The sequence below is a fragment of the Arachis hypogaea genome, chromosome 6, assembly GCF_003086295.3.
Source record: "Arachis hypogaea cultivar Tifrunner chromosome 6, arahy.Tifrunner.gnm2.J5K5, whole genome shotgun sequence".
NCBI lineage: Eukaryota > Viridiplantae > Streptophyta > Magnoliopsida > Fabales > Fabaceae > Arachis > Arachis hypogaea.
The window spans coordinates 17,402,356-17,421,295 of NC_092041.1; the positions used below are offsets into that span (position 1 = coordinate 17,402,356).

Here is an 18,940-nt window from a genome sequence, read left to right on the forward strand (position 1 = left end):
AGTGATAATAGTAGATTTTATTAGTAATATATATTATAATGGCACTAAATAAAAGTTAATCTAATCATGTATGTGTGTATAATTATTTATTGTTAGGTAGTTAGAAATAGAAATTAATCATGTATGTTGTATGTCTGATATGATTGGATTTAACCGTTGAGTTGGAATTTTGTTAATAGTTATTGGTTAAAATAAAATTAAAGAAAGAATGAATGTGATGTGATGAATGAATGAATGAATGAATGAATGAATGAGGAAGGAGAATGAGATGTATACATAACAGATTAGAGAAGATATTGATATGTTGTTGTTGTTATTATTTTATTAGTATTAGTAATTGAGTTTAATGAGTTATTATGAATAATAATAATAACAATATAATAAATTATTTTATTTATGATGACTAATTATTTTATTTATGATGACTAATAATTGAAAGATTGTTGTATCATTTACTGTGTATGCTTCAATGCAATTATGATTGGAGTTAGTTATAATGGACATGTTAGGATAATTGTGTTTTTGATAATGTAGTTATATTATGCTGGTACTTATAACGGAGATTTGATATTGTAGGGTTCACGGATGTTAATGTGTGAGCATTATAAGCCGCCGGATCGATACAACGAAATTGTTGAGTCACAGTTACGCGAGACTGGCTTTTATTATGTTTCTCAGATTGGAGTGGTCCAATGTCAATCAGCAATGGTTAATGCTCTGGTTGAGAGATGGCGGCCTGAGACTCACACTTTTTACTTTCCGGTTGGTGAGTGTGCCGTGACATTGGAGGATGTGGCGATGATTCTCGGTCTACCGACAAATGGACTTCCAGTTACAGGACCGACAATGAGTAGTTTTGAGGCATTGGAAGTCGAGTGCTTGCACCAATTTGGAGTTGCACCGAGGAAGACAGACTGTAGAGGGAGCTTTATAAAATTAACGTGGTTTAGGGGTTTGAAAGATCGTATAGTGTTGAATGATGATGTTCACATTCAGATGTATGTAAAGTGTCACATAATGTTGTTATTTGGAACAATTATGTTTGGAGATAAGTCTGGTGCAGCAGTGCATTGGAAATTTTTACCTTTGCTCCGTAATTTTGGTGGAATCATACAGTTTAGCTGGGGTTCGGCATGCCTAGCACACTTGTATAGGTCATTGTGTAGGGCAACTCGTGTCGAGTGCAAGAAGATTGACGGGCCACTGACATTGTTGCTTACTTGGACTTGGATCTGGCTACCATTTCTAGCGCCGATTTCCGGCAATCCCCGATTGTTTCCAATTGCAAACAGGTAATTGTGATTATAGTATGCATTGAAAGAAGTTCTAGATAATGTAATTTGTTTTTGACAAGATAAGTCAATTAATTAATTGTCGGACGGCAGGTGGCGTGACTGGGAGCGTGAAAACTATGGCTACCGATACACTTCGCTTGAAAATTACAGGAGGTTGTTAGATGATCTACAAGAAGGACATGTATGTTGTAAAATACTAATACCGTATGTAGCTTGTTAAGTGAGTTAATTTTTGGGTACTCATCTGAATTGTTCCATGTGTCCAGTTTGTTTGGCAGCCTTATGGCATTGGAGACATTGACCCAGACTTGATTCCTTTAGCCATCCGTCATAATTTGGTTCTTTGGAGTGCCAGAGTGCCACTTATATCCTTTGAATGCATCGAGTGGCATGCAACTGATAGAGTCATGAGGCAATTTGGTATGAGACAGGGTGTTCCTACTTTAGAGCAGGATTTAGGTGCATCACACGGCGAAGTTCTAACTGGGCCTAAGAATCAAGATTGGGCCAATACCCACTCTTCTTGGGTGATGCAGTGGACCAACCGGTATAGTCACATTCTCTCTGATGACTTGGTGCCTTTACATTATCAATTGGAAAGTTACATGGATTGGTACCGACGGGCATTTGGTGACCATTTGCAATTGTCGAACCTTGTATTCCAAGAGAATCCAGAAGGTCCTCAGCCACCACCGCCACCGAAACCGGAACCGGAACCGGAACCGGAACCAGCACCTTCACCACCGTCGCCACTGGTACCGCCACAGCATGGGGTTGAGTATAGGACATCATATGTTCCTGACACGCATCCGTCTGATTATTTTTCATCCTCAGTCCCGGTACATTCACAGTATTGGGGTGGTACACAGTGTGAGTATGGAGAGCATACTTCATTCAGTCAGCTGCTTGGTTTCATGGCCTCTGGGCCTCACCACTCATATTCAGGTAGTCATGCTGACATTCCCACCGATCATCAAGCACATCCGGGTATGATTACTCCAGGTAGGAGGTCATTGGATTCGAGGCCTCGGGTTCGCACTTCCTCTGAGAATTCCGGTGCCAGAATGTCTGTTGACTCGAGCAGAAGTGCCGAATGGGTGGGAGGAATTATACAGAGTCGAAATCCTAGACGTATTCCGATGAGTCTGATTCATGAGAGTAATATGGCAGTTGATGATGAGACTGATAACTATCTAGTTGACGATCCAGAGGATGAGGATGAGGATGAGGATGAGGATGAGGACGAGGATGCGGATGAGGACGATGCTGTTGATGAGGACCCAGCGCCTAGTGCAGGTAAAATATTTTATTGTTAATGATTTAGTCGTTCATTATGAATGTCTATTAGTAGCTTCATGGTAAAATTTTATTCGCATTACATAATCAAGTGCCATTTGATTATTAGCATCCAATTGATAGGAATTTCATTATGAATGTCTATTGTATTATTTTGATAGGTACGGCCACAAGTGAAAAATAGTTGACCTGGTACATGTGTGACTTCCATTGTACCTCCTTATCTCCCAATAGTACTTCTTCTGCATTTTGGTTACCCTGATCAACCAGTCACAACCATTGCCATATTCTGTACATTTGGCATAGAATGTCGTGGGTTCCGACTCATATACCTGATAGTCTACACTTCTTCGGATGGTATAATCTTTCACTGCCTTGATTACTGCCTCCCTTGAACTGAATTCCATCCCCACTGTGAACTCACCATCCGCCACAACAGGAAGGGCTGCATACATCAAAAGAAAGAAATCCTTTATTATGTCCTCAGTAATAAATTACTTACTACAACTCAAATACTAAACACACTAGAACTATATAAGCCTATAATAGTCTTTTTTTTTTCGCTGATCTATCTACGCAAAGAACCACTAAATACAATTCATAATAAAGAACTACCTATTAATAAAAAAAATCAAATGCTATGGTCACAAATGACTATCCACATATGTTACGCATCTGACTTATTTATCAGCTACATCAGAGTTTCACATGTCTATCTAGCTTTACGCACCTGAATTCATATATTGCGGAAACTCCGGTGCGTGCATAGCCTCCAAATCCAACGATCGCATGAAAGAAGGCTCCTGAAACGGATGCGAGTTTGCTAGTGCATTTGCAACTTCTGCCACATCTGCGTTCATATCACCGCCAGTTTCATCTTCGTCTTCACCTGGACCAACGATCTCGTAGTTACTTTCAAATTCATCCTCGCTTTCACTATTATAATCTTCCAACTCAATGTTACGGTCTGCTTCGGATTGCTCAAACTTAATATACAACTCGATGCACAACATTCGGTGGCGATTATCCATATACAATGAAAATATTTCATGCATACTCGCTTCATCTGTGACGTACTTGGTCTGAAATTGAACGAACCCACCAAACACAGTTAACGGATACCTGTACAAAATACACGATACTCTCCTAAATCTTTGAGAATCTATCTTCTCACAAATCACCCCTTTCAATTCCTCAAACGATAATGTGAACGGAATAACAATATCTAATGGATTCTCACACACAAATTGAACCCCCTCATATGTTTCCAATAAAATCTGCCCGTAATAATAAATCTTCAACACAACTCTATCATCCATAATAGTATACGTACCTGACTAAACTCACTCTTCCAGAAATTTATTCTACTTCAACAACGAGGGAAAAAGAAAGAAAAATGAGAGGAGGAGACGAAGAACAGCTGGGACGAGGAGAGGAAGAACAGCTGGGACGGCTACGAAGAATTGAATGGGACTTCTGTGATATTTTTCATTTTAAGAACGCACTTACAGGCAAATCGTAGGGATCGACCGCGTTCGTATCGAAATTTGTGCGCATCAGAAATCGGTGGGTCCGACCGGTCCCCTCCCGGATTAAAAATTTTTTTTTCGGTCCCTAAAAATCGGTGGGTCCGATTTCCTCCCTCTTTGTAAACCCACAAATCGGTGGCACCGATTTCAAGCTCAACAACCTCACACAATTCGGACCCACCGATTTGTGTGCCTTCCTCAACTTGCTTGAAATCGGTGGGTCCGATTTCTTTCCCACAAAATTCCAAACTCAACGTCGTCATAACAGTGTAATTCACCTATAATGATCATAATCCAGCTAAACTCACACCAATAAATCATATCAAAAAAAATGAGCCCAAGTAATATGGTTGTTAAAATTATTATTCGATTAAATTGAAAAGGCAAATTTAGAGGGGCGTGACAAAAAAAAAAAAAAAAGACAAGAACGAAAATATCTTATAAATACCCTCATCGTTAAACCTAACATTCTGCACGGCCACTGAATCCATTCGCTTCGTCACTTGTTGAAGTTCTTGTAGATCCATGTAAGTTCCTCTAGATTAATGCCCTCAAAAGATATTCTTCTTCTTCTTCTTCTTCTTCTTCTTCTTCTTCTTAAACCCTAATTTTACACACTACACTTTCCACCGTATCTTTGATGGTTATTATTATTTCTTCGTTTTGAGCTTCATCTAACTAATGAATTTATTTATTCAAAACTTTCTTTTTTGTAACTTTGGACGTTTGTGCTTTAGCAACTTTTAAGTGATTGTGTTTAGTTTCCACTACTCCAATCTACAGGAAGAAGTCTAGAAGGAATTGTATGTTGCATTAGTGAAATTGTTTGGGGATTGTATTTAAGTTTCAAATTCTATTTAAATTGGTGCTGAATTGTTGTTGTTTTAACTGAGTGGTTTTGCAGAAAAATAAGAATATAATATTGTGATGTCTGGGGAAGAATTTGATGGGCATGATGATATGGGAGGGTATGTGCCTGAGGACCCTGGTTTTCAACAAGATCATTCTGTTGAACTTGATGAGGGGAATGTGTTTGATAGCTCTGGTTTTCCTCAGCTGCATCAACTTGATGAACACCATGATCCAGGAAATTTTGCTGAGGATGCCAATCCTCCTGTGAATGATTTTGCTGGCTATGATGTTGGAGATTTTCCGGAAGACCCCAGTTCTCCACAAGAGGAGCATGTCATTGAAGAAAATCATGATGTAGGAGATGTAACTGAGAATTTTGGTTCTGTGCCACAAGAAGGGCATGAGAATGATTCCCAAGGACATGAAATTAAGAAGTGGCCTGGGTGGCCTGGAGAGAATGTCTTCAGGATGTTGGTCCCGGTGCAAAAGGTTGGCAGTATTATTGGCCGGAAGGGTGAGTTTATTAAGAAAATCACAGAAGAAACTAAGGCGCGAATCAAAATTCTTGATGGTCCTCCTGGAACCATGGAAAGAGCTGTGAGTGTACTTTTCAGTTTGCTGGTTGTTAATTTGTGCAGTGACAGATAATCTTGGAATAACTTAACTGTTTGTTTTAAGCATATTATACGTATTTGTGGATATTGATCTTTGCATTCCTTTGAATATCTTCATAGTTACTTAGAACCTGCAGATCTATATTATTGGGGGAACTGCCTATTATTTTGATATGGAATTCCTTTTTGATCAAACAAAGTTCTTATACCATTAATCTGAAATTGAAATTAGTGATTGGTCCATTAGAAAACATGTTGTGAAGGAATGTAGATAAAAGTTACTGTAGACAAGGAAGTAAAAGCATAAAAATAATACAAAACTAATAAACACACAAAGGAAAGATAATTGATCAAACAGTTTAAATATACATAAAAAGAGATGTATTTTTGTCACGATGACCGAGTGGATATGTGCAGGTTCAACAAATATGAATGACCAAAGTGGCTTCAAACAGAAGAACCAAAGCAGCGAAACAGCAACAAGCATATGCAAGTGCTGAGATGCTGTTTTTGTGTTAGCAACCAGAAATAGTTTGTGGAGACTTTGGTTGCAAGAAGCTTTCAATGTACCTGGTAACTTCAAAACTTGGTCGATTGGAGTCTTGCCACACTCCCTGAAAGTATTTCCTTGAAAGCACTCTTAAAATAAATAAAAATGATAACAACAAATAAAAGAAATCAGAAATGATAATGAAGTCATGAAACATGTCAGGAAATTTTATAAGTCTAATATTTACCTTGATCCCTGTAATTCGTTGGGTGGAACCTTGCTAGCATGAACAGATTTCTTCTAATATTAAGAAGTATTAATTAATTATTCTAAAAGAAATTTGTCATAGCAAGAATAAATGCTAATCAATTTAATCAGAGATTCACAACACAAGGTTCTAAGAATTGGTAATAAAATATAATGAATAAGAAGATTATTCCCATATTTTCCTTGTTAATGCCACAATATCGATGAACAAGAAGATGAAACAATTAATGGGTAAGATTGATAAAATTATTTGCTTTAAAGTTTGGAAATGATCTATTGTACTTCTTGGTACTTAGTGTTTATGAATTCTCTTTCTTGGTGATTTTAAAAGGTAATGGTTTCGGCAAAAGAAGAGCCAGATCGGACCATACCACCTGCAGTTGAGGGTTTGTTAAGGGTTCATAAACAAGTCATCAATCTTGACCATGACTCGGCAGACACATCAGGTGCTGGGCCCTCAATTATCACTAGGCTTCTAGTTGCAGATACTCAAGCAGGAAGTCTGATTGGGAAGCAGGGTTCCACCATAAAATCCATTCAAGATGGCTCTGGTTGCATTATACGTGTTCTTGGATCAGGTTTGTTCCCAGCTATTTTCGATTATATTAGGATACCTTGCTAGGTTTGTTCCCATCTATTTTCGATTATATTAGGATACCTTTCTTATATTTGGAAACCAGTACACTTTACTTTTTCAGGGTTATTTATCAAGTGGTCTTTTAGTTGATCTTATATGGCATATTCTCCCAATTTACATTCAGTTTTTTTCCCTTCCCCCCCCCCCCCTTTCTCTGCTGCATTAGTGATTGGACTGCTGTAATATAATTGTTTAGAGAGTTCATTAATTTCTTGTTAGAAATGGCAATTATATGTTACCTTCACTTGATGAAAAAATATGCGAGAAGAACTATTTATGATATTTAATCTTAAAAGATTTTGGTTACTGAGTTTTAATTTTCTTGAATAATGTACTATTTAAAACAGAAAACCTACCTGTGTTTGCTTTGAGAGACGATAGTGTTGTTGAAGTACAAGGTGAACCTGCTGGAGTTCATAAGGCAGTTGAACTTATTGCAGTTCATTTGCGTAAGTTCTTGGTTGACCGCAGCATAGTCGGAGTATTTGAAACAAAGGCAAGTCCTTTTACCTCCCCCTCCTTTTCTTTCCACGAAGCTAAAAGGTGCAAATGCGAAGATCAAAAAGTGGCTATGAAGTTTCTTTTACAAATTTACCATGTCTTGGACCTTTTCTAAATGTATATTGTTTGTGATGTAGCAATTTTATATGTTGTTTCGAAGTTACACATGCACCAACAATCTTTGCTAACAATTCTGTTGTCTTTTTTTTTTCACTGACAGATGCAAATGCCAGATGTTCGAGTCAACCACAATGCACCCCCACGCCAACCTTGGGTTCCTCCTCCTCAAGGGTTTCCAGCTCCTGGTGGCGGTGGGCCTGCTTTTGCACCACCTAGTCAGCAATATATGCCACCATCACATCCCTATGATAATTATTACCCAACAGCCGACATGCCTCCTATGGACAAACAATTCCATCAGGCTCCACTATCTGCTTATGGCAGGGATCCTTCCGCTGGAATTCATCCACCAAGTGCACAACCACAACAGTCTGCTGCAACTAAGGTGTCTTCTTTTTCCTAACTTGAGAATTTTTGTGGAGAGTGATATTCATTTGATGAGGCATCGTATCTTTGATTTTATGTAATTTTGTTTCTACTGCATAGGTTACACAGCACATGCAAATTCCTCTATCATATGCAGATGCTGTTATTGGAGCATCAGGTGCAAATATCAGTTACATTCGTCGTGCTAGTGGAGCAAGTGTTACGGTTCAGGAGACAAGGGGAGTGCCAGGGGAGATGACTGTTGAAATAAGTGGGACTACATCAGAGATACAGGCAGCCCAACAGCTGGTTCAGGTATTTGATTTTAAAGGTGTACCATGTTTGCTACTGGTATTGTTTTTGGCAAAGTTCCAGTCTATCATGCACCCCGTGAGTTTGGGTAGATCATAATGAGATGTGTTGATTTATAATGCATAAGATTTACTTTGCACAAAGCCTTGAATAGTGGCTTCATTGGACAAAGTTCCAGCTCAAAACATGATTGCTCTAATACAAGTTCAGAAGTATTTTGAAACGTGCTGGAGTATATTGTAATTATCATTGTTCTGTGAGTTCATGCTATTGTTTTCTTTCATTTGCCTGTCGATTTTAAAATAATTCATATAAAACAATAAAAAACATAGAATTTATCAGAGTATTTCTGCGGGGAGTTCAGAATGTGATATGGCAAGTAGCAGTTTCTCAAATTCTGCCCTATTTTGGTTTAATTTATTTATCCGAAAAGCCACATTCTATCTGATGCAGAACTTTGTCGCTGAAGCTGCAAGTGCTGCCCAGGATCAAGTGGCGGGAGCAATTAGCCAAGGTTACAGTTCCTATCCAACTAATGCTCCAGCATATGCTTCTCCGCCCTCTAGCACTGCTGGCCATGTGCCTTCTTCCGAGTATGGCCCCATGTATGGTACCAATTATGGTTATTAAGAAGCTATATTCAATTTTTGTGTAGTTCTTGTTGGGGTGTATTTTATGGTTTTATGGTGGGCTAGGATTTCTTTTATTTTCTTCTTTCTTCGTAGGTGGTGGCATTGTTGGTCATGTCATGGTTTTCTGGCTGGAATAATGCCCCATTTAAACATTCATATGGTATAAAACTTGCATTTGTTCTTTCTCTGGATTACTTGGATCTGAAATTCCGCTTTATGCATTTTCTCCCCAATTGCATTATGCTATACGACAACGGTTTCAGCAATATTCCCCTGTAATATTTCTAGAAATCTAGTTTTCCTTCCTAGCAAGGAGAATTTTTTGCTTTTTTTTTTTTCGGTTCAGAATTTTCTGCTATGGATTATGGTTCTACAGTTTTACTCAATTGTCAATTATATAATTTTGGGCTTTCAAGGTTCATATAATGAATGATCAACATGATTTTCTTGCTACCGGGGTATTCAATGATTGAGGATCTTAATAAAAAAGTTTCACAAATTCTGATTATTGCATGTTTTCTTGACCCAACTACTTATGTTATATTGGGTCATTAGCATGTTAAATTGAATGTTCCTACCTATGCTCTACAGAACTCAATTTGAATACGCAAATGATAACCACACGCTATTAATATCAGTGTTTTATCGTGTTTTTGTTATTGATATCATGATCATGTTCGTATGGAACTGCTTAGAATATTATTCTCATATTCTGAATCAGAAGTATTTTGTCGAAGATTCTACGGGATCAATGTTTCACAAGTTTTGCCATTTTGTTTTTCTTTTTGACTCCTTGAACATAAGCAATGAGAATGGACAGAACTCTTAAAAGGAAAAATCAATGAATAACAAGGCGTAAAGAGAATGGGCTAATCTTTTTGTAATAACAATACACAAACCTATAGAAGAGGGTTGAATATAATTATCAATTCATTATAACTTTTCCCATCATAAATTGCCACATGTAATAACTATGTACCCATGTTTCTTTCACACGATAGATTACGAGAGTGACAAATTGAGAAAGCTGAGCAAAGGTGCGTTTATCTAACAGTGTCTCGAATAATTAAACCCCTAAACCTCAGCACTTTCGTAGAACACGCACAAGGAAATTTTTCTCGTGCGACAACTAACGAATGTACATAAGCTAAGATAGCTTCAGGCCTTCAGTTATTGAATCTTCTTCCTTCTAGATTAAATACACTAATGATAATGATGATAACATTAAAGCTAATTATTTTTTAATGCGTGGTCAAAATGAACTTTTAGTCTTTTACACTAATAGGGTATTATTGTGTCATAAATAATAACAGTGACAATTGTGGTCCTTAAAGAAAAACATGTGTCTTTTGGGAGGCGTCATATGCCGTGGACTAAGAATATTAGGTCATTTGGCTCAAAATAAAATAAAAAAATCAAAATTTATCAAAATTTATTATTTTTAATCATAAATTTTAATTATTAATATTTAAATTAAAAATAATAGTTAAAAATAATAAATTTTCACGAAAATTTAACATTTCTCATAAAAATATTAATCATTTAATATTTTCTGTGTATATTATTATTATTATTATTATTATTATTATTATTATTATTATTATTGGAGCATTTCTTGAATTGAAGTGCTATTGTTGGGAAATCACCAATTTAAAGTATGGTGGAATATTTTGAATCGACAACTATCGACATGAAGATATCCTTATATAAAGAAAATAATTTAAAATTATTAGATAGATTCTGTTTATGAACATAAAAGATTATTGGGACCTCAAAGATATTCTTATATAAAGATAAGAATTTAAAGTATGAACATAAAAATTAGATTTGAAGTTTTGGCCATAAATTGTTGTGAGTGACGAGTTTACATACGTCATGAACAGCAGCAGTTCAAAATCCAAAAGAGTGAAAAGACATTATTATAAAAAGCAGAAGACTCAATGTCCATTCAGCAATAAACCAAAACAACGAAAATGATTCAAAACATCATCTTGTTCCTGTTAATGTTCCTTCCCTTTCTTGTTTTCTTCTTAATCAGACCATATTCAAACAAGAGCAAAACCAGTGTCATCCCAAAATCATACCCAATCATTGGCAGTTACTTAGCACTCAAGGCCAACTCCCACCGCCGCATCCAGTGGCTCTCCGACATCGTCCTTGCCTCCCCTGCTGCCACCTTCACCCTTCGCCGCCTTTTCGGCATCCAATCCATCTTCACCGCCAACCCCGCCACCGTGCAGCATATCCTCAAGAACAACTTCCCCAATTACCGAAAAGGTGATATCGTCGTCGGAACCCTCTCCGATCTCCTCGGAAACGGAATCTTCAACACCAACGGCGAGGACTGGAAGTTCCAGAGACAAGTTGCCAGCCACGAGTTCAACACCAAATCGCTCCGCAATTTCGTGGAGAACGTAGTCGACAGCGAACTCTCCGATCGGCTCGTCCCCATCCTGTCCGGCGCCGCCGCAAGGCAGGAAGAAACCCTGGATTTGCAAGATATCCTTCAGAGATTCGCGTTTGACAACATCTGCAGAATCGCGTTCGGGTACGACCCTCAGTACTTGAACTTATCATTTGAAAGAAGCGACTTCGCCGAGGCATTCCAAGAAGCAACCGAGATCAGCAGTTTACGGTTTCGCGAACCCTTACCTTTCGTATGGAAGCTTAAGAGAGCCCTCAACATCGGATCTGAGAAGCGATTGCGAATTGCTGTATCTCAAGTGCGCCAGTCTGCCAATAAACTCGTCAGAGAGAAGAAAAAGGAGCTCCATGACAACTCATCGCTTGGATCCGTCGACATGCTCTCGCGGTTCTTGAGTTCCGGTCACTCCGACGAGGACTTCGTGACGGACATAGTGATAAGCTTCATACTCGCCGGAAAGGACACTACCTCTGCGGCGCTGACGTGGTTCTTCTGGCTGTTATCGAAGAACCCTCGCGTTGAGAAGGAGATTCTGAAAGAGATAAACGAGAAATCAGAAGCTCCGGTTTTCGATGAAGTGAAGGAGATGGTGTACACGCACGCTGCCTTGTGTGAGAGCATGAGGCTGTACCCTCCGGTTCCGACGGACAGCAAGGAGGCGGTGAACGACGACGTTTTGCCGGACGGGACGGCGGTGAAGAAGGGAACGGTGGTGACGTATCATGTTTACGCCATGGGCAGGATGGAAAGCCTTTGGGGTGGTGACTGGGCGGAGTTTAGGCCGGAGAGGTGGTTGGAGAGAGTTGAAGGCGACAAGTGGCGGTTCGTGGCGAGGGATTCTTTCAGCTATCCGGTGTTCCAAGCGGGTCCCAGGATTTGCTTGGGGAAGGAAATGGCATTTTTGCAGATGAAGAGGGTGGTGGCTGGAGTTCTGAGGAGCTTTAGGGTGGTTCCCACGGCGGCCGACGGGGTTGAACCGGAGTTCATTTCGTTCTTGACCTCTCAGATGAAAGGTGGTTTTCCTGTCAAGATTCTTCAAAGAAAAGTTTGATTCAAGGATCACTTTCTCACTCAGTGTGGGCACGTGCTTCATGTTTTATTGTTTACAGTTAAATTTACTCTATATAGTACTCAATGAAAGGCTTTTGTTTAGTTATTAATTATTATGCAATATCTTTCCTATATTTGTTGTAAAGGCTAGATTCTTCCGTATCCAAGTAGGGGACTAAATGTAAGGAGTAAAAAACATAGTCCAGGATCTAATTGATTTATATAAATAGATATAGTAAAAATACAAAAATAATGAATAATTTTATTGATAGATTTTTTTTTTTTGGTTTCTAATTGGGATTCTCTATACTCTTTGTATTTTTTATTGGTTTTTAATTGAGAGTTTTTTATTCTATTTTTAAAGTGACTTTTTAAATTGTTTACTATTTTAATTTGTACGATGAAATCTGCCTTACTTGTATGTTACATTCATTTATCTGCTTTTTATTGCAAATAAAATTATAAAAAAAAGTCAAATAATGTGAGTAGCTTTTTGGTTGAGAAAAGTGCTTCTATACTGATCCAACATTAAAACCCATCCAACATTAAAACCCACGTCTAAATGAGCTAGAAAGGTCCAATATAAAGATTGGCCTTCCCTACTCACTGACCTCCTCTACAGAAGTCGGATTCGACACAAACTCTACTTTAAAGAAGTCGGGATCGAATGTTAGCTGGCAGATAACACTTATTCATATAAGTAACTGCCTCTAAAATCTCTCCACCCACTTCCAAGAGTTATATCTTAACTTCCCTAAGATAAATGGACAGTTATCCTCCTTAAAAAGTGGAACTATTTCAACGGTGGTTATTGGTTCACCACTATAAATACATTGACACCCCTCAGGTATCACTAAGTTCCAATACTCTTTAAACCTGCTAAACCCCCTGCTAACTTAGGCATTGGAGTGTCTTTGCAGGTACACCCCCCTTCTCATCATACATACAAGTCGGACGGCAGCTCCCAGACGCCAACCCAGTCGGAGACCGCTCCCTTGTGACGTTTGGGCTAACCTTACAAGTCCAGCCCATTAATTTTCTGTTACCCATCGTAACATTGGCGCCGTTGCCAGGGACCCGAGAGATCAACCAGTGATGGCGGACGACTTGCACAAAGATGGAAACACAGCATCTGATTCTGAGCAAGAGAATCAGGACGTTGATAATAATGATAGAGCGATAGTCACTCATCAAGGGGTGACTAACCAGCACAAAGAAGGAACCTTAGAGGTGAAGGACGCCAAGGGAAACTCCTCTGAGGGACATGAATCAGGAAAAGAAGGACAACCCCACGCAACTGACTTCATGGGATTGTTCCATGGCCACCAGGGACGATTGGAGCAGTTGGAACAAGAATTGGAGCGACAGCGAGACGCGGAGAGAAATTTGTGGAGCGAGATCAAACAACGAAAGGAGCTCGAAGAAAAGCTCCTAAGACTAGAATCTGCTCTCCAAAGTCGAAACTCTCGTAGTGACCAAGAAGATTCTCCCTTAGGGGGAGAAGACCTATTCAGTGAGGATATAATGAGGAAAAAAGTTTCAAGGAACTTCAAAAGTCCTGATATGGACCTCTACGACAGAACCACTGACCCAAAGCATCACTTCAGCAATTTCAAAAGTCGGATGTACCTAGTCGACGCCTCTGATGCTACTTGTTGCAAGGCTTTCCCGACGACCTTGACAAAGGCAGTGATGAAGTAGTTCAATAGTCTCCCTCCCAGGTCGGTCACTAGGTTCGACGACCTCTCACGTAAATTTCTTATGCGATTTTCTATCCAAAAGGATAAGGTGAAGCACGCACCAAGCCTCCTGGGAGTAAAACAGGAGGTCGGTGAACCTTTAAGGGATTACATGAAAAGGTTCAACAAAATGTGCCTAGAAATTCAAGACCTGCCCACGGAGGCAGTGATTATGGGCCTAGTAAATAGACTCCGAGAAGGCCCCTTCTCCCAGTCCATCTCGAAAAGGCATCCGACCTCCTTGAGTGATGTACAAGAAAGAGCTGAGAAGTACATTAACATAGAGAAAAATGCCAGGCTATGAGAGCCAAATTGGCGACCTGGGCACTCTCACTCGTCAAAAGAGAGAGAGAGAGAGAGAGAGAGAGAGAGCCCAAGAAAAAAGAGGAGGTCGGCCCTGAAAGGGTTAGGAGATACCACTCCTATACTCCTCTACGAGTTTCCCTAGTTGATGTCTATAGAGAAATTTGTCATATGGGAAGACTACCTCCCCCTAGGCCCATCAAAAATAAAAAAGGGAGGGGGGAGGAGTCGTGGCGACTACTGTGAGTACCATAAGCTATATGGTCACTCAACAAATGATTGTTATGACCTCAAAAATGTGATAGAAAAGCTGGCCAGAGAAGGTCGGCTGGACAGATATCTCATGAAAAGGTCGGACCATCATGACAAAAGAAAGCGAGATGACGAGGACCGAAAAGACCCACCACCAAAGACCCCGGAAAGACATATACATATGATCTCAGGAGGATTCAGTGGAGGCGGCCTCACAAAGTCATCTCGCAAGAGGCACCTGAAGGAAGTCTACCAGTTCGGGGGCGAAGCTCCCGACCTCCCAACCATCTCTTTTACTAAAAAAGATGGGCAAGGTATCATCCCTAGACATGATGATCCAGTTGTGATAACCCTAATCCTTGCCAATGCCCATCTTCATAGAACCCTGGTGGATCAGAAAAGCTCAGCCAACATCCTGTTCAAGCCGGCATTTGATAAGCTGGGATTGGATGAAAAGGAGTTAAGAGCTTATCCCGATACTCTGTATGGGTTGGGGGATACACCAATAAAGCCATTAGGATTCATACCCTTACACACGACTTTTGGAAAGGGGATAAAATCCAAAACTCTGAGCATCGACTTCATAGTCGTTGTTGTGGGTTCGGCTTATAATGCTTTAATAGGTAGGACAATCCTAAATCGGCTTGGAGCAGTGGTGTGCACCCCTCACCTTTGCATGAAATTTCCAACACCAGAGGTAATAACATCCATTAGGGGAGACCAAAATCTGGCAAGGAAATACTACAATGAAAGCCTAAACCTAAGAGGAAGAGGAAAGGAGGTTCACACCATTGAGCTCGGAAGAGTCAAAGCTAAGGAAGAGCTGCGACCACAACCTGGGGGAAAGACTGAAGAGGTACAAGTCAAAAAAGAGGAAGGAAAAAATACCAACATAGGGGCCGGCCTAAAAGAAGACTTGAAACAGAGGCTTATAGGGCTCCTACAAGACAACTCTGACCTCTTTGCTTGGAAAGTCTCCGACATGCCCGGGATAGATCCCGAACTCATGTCCCATAAGTTTTCAGTATACCCCGAGTCGCGACCTGTTCAGTAAAGAAGACGGAAGCTCGGACCTGAAAGGGCTCAAGGAGTGGAAGAGCAAGTACAAGCCCTCCTAGAACCCGGCTTCATTAAAAAGGTCAAATATCTGGCATGGCTGGCAAACGTGGTGCTGGTCAAAAAGCAAAACGGCAAGTGGAGGATGTGCGTCGATTACACTGACCTGAACAAGGCGTGTCTTAAAGACCCATATCCACTACCAAACATTGATACCTTAGTAGACTCTAGCTCGGGGTATTAATACTTGTCGTTTATGGATGCATACTCGGGATACAACCAAATCCCGATGTACAAGCCGGATTAAGAAAAAACATCCTTCATCATGCCTAGAGCAAACTATTGCTATGTGGTCATGCCCTTTAAACTGAAAATTGATGGAGCCACATATCAAAGGCTGATGAATAAGGTGTTCGCACCTCACCTTGGGAGTCTAATGGAAGCCTACATAGACGACATGTCAGTAAAAATCAAGGATGAGGCCGACCTCCTGACTGACCTCTCGCAAGTTTTTAGCACCATAAGGATGCATGTGATGAGGTTGAATCCTAAAAAGTGCACTTTCGCGGTGGAGGTTGAAAAATTTTTGGGATTTATGTTAACACAAAGGGAGATTGAAGCTAACCCCGATAAGTGCAAAGCAATCCTAGAAATGAAAAGCCCGACTTGCTTAAGGGAAGTCCAGCAGGTGAATGGCCGACTTGCAGCTCTCTTCAGGTTCTTGGCAGGATCAGCGTTAAGATTCCTACCACTCTTCTCTCTACTAAAAAAAGGATGCCAGTTCGAATGGACTCCTGAGTGCAAAGAAGCATTCCAGGAGTTCAAAAGGTTTTTAAGCCAACTTCCTATCCTGACCCGACCTAAAGTTGGGGAAGAACTCATCCTGTATTTGTCCGTAGCTGACAAAACTGTAGCATCAACTCTAATACGGGAAGACGAGGCCCTGAATTAAGGTATAAAAAACTTGAGAAGTTCGCGCATGCCTTAATAGTAGCCTCTCGAAGGTTATGACCTTATTTTCAAGGTCATACAATAAGAGTTCGAACTAACCAGCCCATGAAGCAAATCCTGCAGAAAACTGATATTGCGGGCAGGATGGTTTAATGGGCCATAGAGCTCTCCGAGTTTGACTTAAAGTACGAAACTCAGACAGTAATTAAAGCCCAATGCCTCACTGACTTCGTGACAGAATATGCAAGAGATCAAGAGGAAGCTTCCACTGCGTGGGAGTTATACGTAGATGGATCATCAAACAAAGTCGAAAGCGGTGCAGGCATAATATTAGTCACCCAAGAAGGAATTCAAGTGGAAGTCTCCCTCAAGTTCGAGTTTCCAGCTTCTAACAATCAAGCAGAATATGAAGTCTTGATTGCAGGGTTAAAACTGGCAGAGGAAGTCGGCGCAACAAGAGTAGTTGTGTTCAGCGACTCCCAGGTGGTGACCTCACAAATCAATGGGGAGTACCAGGAAAAAGACCCCAATATGAAGAAGTACTTAGACAAAACCTTGGAGTATCTTAGGCGCTTTGCAGAAACCGAGGTCAAGCACATAATCCGGGATCTCAACAACAGAGCAGACGCCCTCTCCAAGTTAGCAAGTACAAAACCAGGAGGGAATAATAGGAGTTTGATCCAAGAAACTCTCCAAGAATCCTTTGTCACAAAAACAGAGGGCAGACAAGATGTCCTTGAAGTATCCGGATTGGACTTCGGATGGATGAACCCGCTAATTGAATACCTGAAATTCGACATCCTACCCAAAGAGGAAAAAGATGCCAAGAAGATCCGGAGGGAAGCATAAAACTACACTTTGGTAAAAAGTATCCTCTATAAAAGAGGGATATCTACACCAGTGTTAAAGTGTGTCTCGACCTCAAGGATAACAGAAGTCTTAGAAGAGGTCCATAATGGTATCTGTGGGAATCATCTTGAAGCAAGGTCCTTGGCTAGGAAAGTCATACGAGCCAGGTTCTACTGGCCGACCTTGCAGAATGATGCCACCGAATTCGTAAAGAAGTGTCAGCCATGCCAAATGCATGCAAACTTCTACGTCGCTCTCCCCAAGGAGCTCATCAGCATAATTTCTCCATGGCCTTTTGCAAAATGGGGATTGGACCTATTAGGACCCTTTTCCCAAGCGCCTGGACAAGTAAAATATCTAATAGTGGGAGTAGACTACTTCACAAAATGGATAGAAGTAGAACCATTAGCCACAATCACAGCCCAGAGAAGTCAAAAGTTCCTTTACAAGAATATTATCACAAGGTATGGGGTACCCCACTCCATCACCACTGATAATGGTACTCAGTTCACCGACTCTACCTTCAGAAATCTGGTAGCCAGCATGCAGATCAAGCACCAGTTCACCTCGGTACAACATCCACAAGAAAATGGACAAGCCGAGGCAGCTAACAAAGTTATACTGGCAGGATTGAAGAAAAGGTTACAAGAGGAAAAAGGAACATGGACTGAGGAACTCCCTCAAGTGCTCTGGGCATATCGAACTACACCTCAGTCTGCCACAGGAGAAACTCCCTTCTGACTTGCTTATGGCATAGAAGTCATGATACCAGTAGAAATCAATGAGCAAAGTTCAAGGGTGGACATCTACGACGAGGTTGGCAACGTACAGGGGCACAAAGACGAACTCGAGCTATTTTCCGAAGTCCAAGAGCAAGCCCAAATAAAAGAAGCAGCGCTAAAGCAAAGGATGGAAAACTGATACAACAAGAAAGTGATTCGAAGAAGTTTCGCTCCAGACGACTTGGTCTTGATCAGAAACGACATTGGAGTTAACAAGTCTGGGGATGGAAAGCTCGCTGCCAACTGGAAAGGGCCATACAAAATTAGTGAGGTCCTAGGAAAAGGCTACTACAAGGTGACCGACTTGAACGACACTGAATTACCTAGGTCATGACATGCTTGTAATATGAAAAGGTACTATAGTTAAAAGCGAACTCCACTCCCTGATGTACTCTTTTTTCGGACTTTATGATTTTTTTCCTAAAAAGAAGGGTTTTTCTGAAGGGGATTTTAACGAGGCATCAAAGTAGAGGCTAAGGGGGCAATAATTTCTAACCCCTTAGTAGCAAGAAGTGCCTTTACCAATAAATAAGATCTTTTTCTACATCTCTTTGTAAATTCCATTAAGTTATTATCATTTTTCTACGAAACGCACCGACTTAAGCTCGAAAAAACGTAAAAA

At 40.3% G+C, this 18,940-nt stretch overlaps 2 protein-coding genes across 3 annotated transcripts; both read left to right on the forward strand.

Moving 5' to 3' along the window:
- Positions 1-4,463: 4,463 nt before the first annotated feature.
- Positions 4,464-9,092, forward strand: LOC112696306 (flowering locus K homology domain). 2 transcript variants are annotated; one of them, XR_003150707.3, is made up of 7 exons: positions 4,464-4,647; positions 5,025-5,569; positions 6,675-6,921; positions 7,328-7,476; positions 7,702-7,986; positions 8,125-8,282; positions 8,733-9,092. XR_003150707.3 is itself a non-coding variant. In XM_025749025.3 (7 exons), exons 2-7 carry the CDS (start codon positions 5,048-5,050, stop codon positions 8,907-8,909), a joined length of 1,575 nt encoding a protein of 524 aa, XP_025604810.1. In that variant the 5' UTR covers positions 4,464-4,647; positions 5,025-5,047; the 3' UTR covers positions 8,910-9,092. The 2 variants fall into 2 exon arrangements, 1 of the variants encoding a protein (XP_025604810.1); XM_025749025.3 differs by having other exon boundaries at positions 8,088-8,282.
- Positions 9,093-10,652: 1,560 nt separating this feature from the next.
- LOC112696307 (cytochrome P450 94A1) lies at positions 10,653-12,741 on the forward strand. The gene has a single exon (XM_025749027.3). It carries the CDS (start codon positions 10,885-10,887, stop codon positions 12,385-12,387), a length of 1,503 nt encoding a protein of 500 aa, XP_025604812.1. The 5' UTR covers positions 10,653-10,884; the 3' UTR covers positions 12,388-12,741.
- The last annotated feature ends 6,199 nt before the right edge of the window (positions 12,742-18,940 follow it).

What these genes read in the sequence shown, in the direction of transcription:
- LOC112696306 (XM_025749025.3), top strand. Translation starts at nt 5,048, where the DNA reads ATGTCTGGGGAAGAATTTGATGGGCATGATGATATGGGAGGGTATGTG. An exon ending in TATACGTGTTCTTGGATCAG is followed by an intron (nt 6,922 to 7,327) that starts GTTTGTTCCCAG and finishes TATTTAAAACAG; the next exon opens with AAAACCTACCTGTGTTTGCT. An exon ending in TCGGAGTATTTGAAACAAAG is followed by an intron (nt 7,477 to 7,701) that starts GCAAGTCCTTTT and finishes TTTCACTGACAG; the next exon opens with ATGCAAATGCCAGATGTTCG.
- LOC112696307 (XM_025749027.3), top strand. Translation starts at nt 10,885, where the DNA reads ATGATTCAAAACATCATCTTGTTCCTGTTAATGTTCCTTCCCTTTCTT.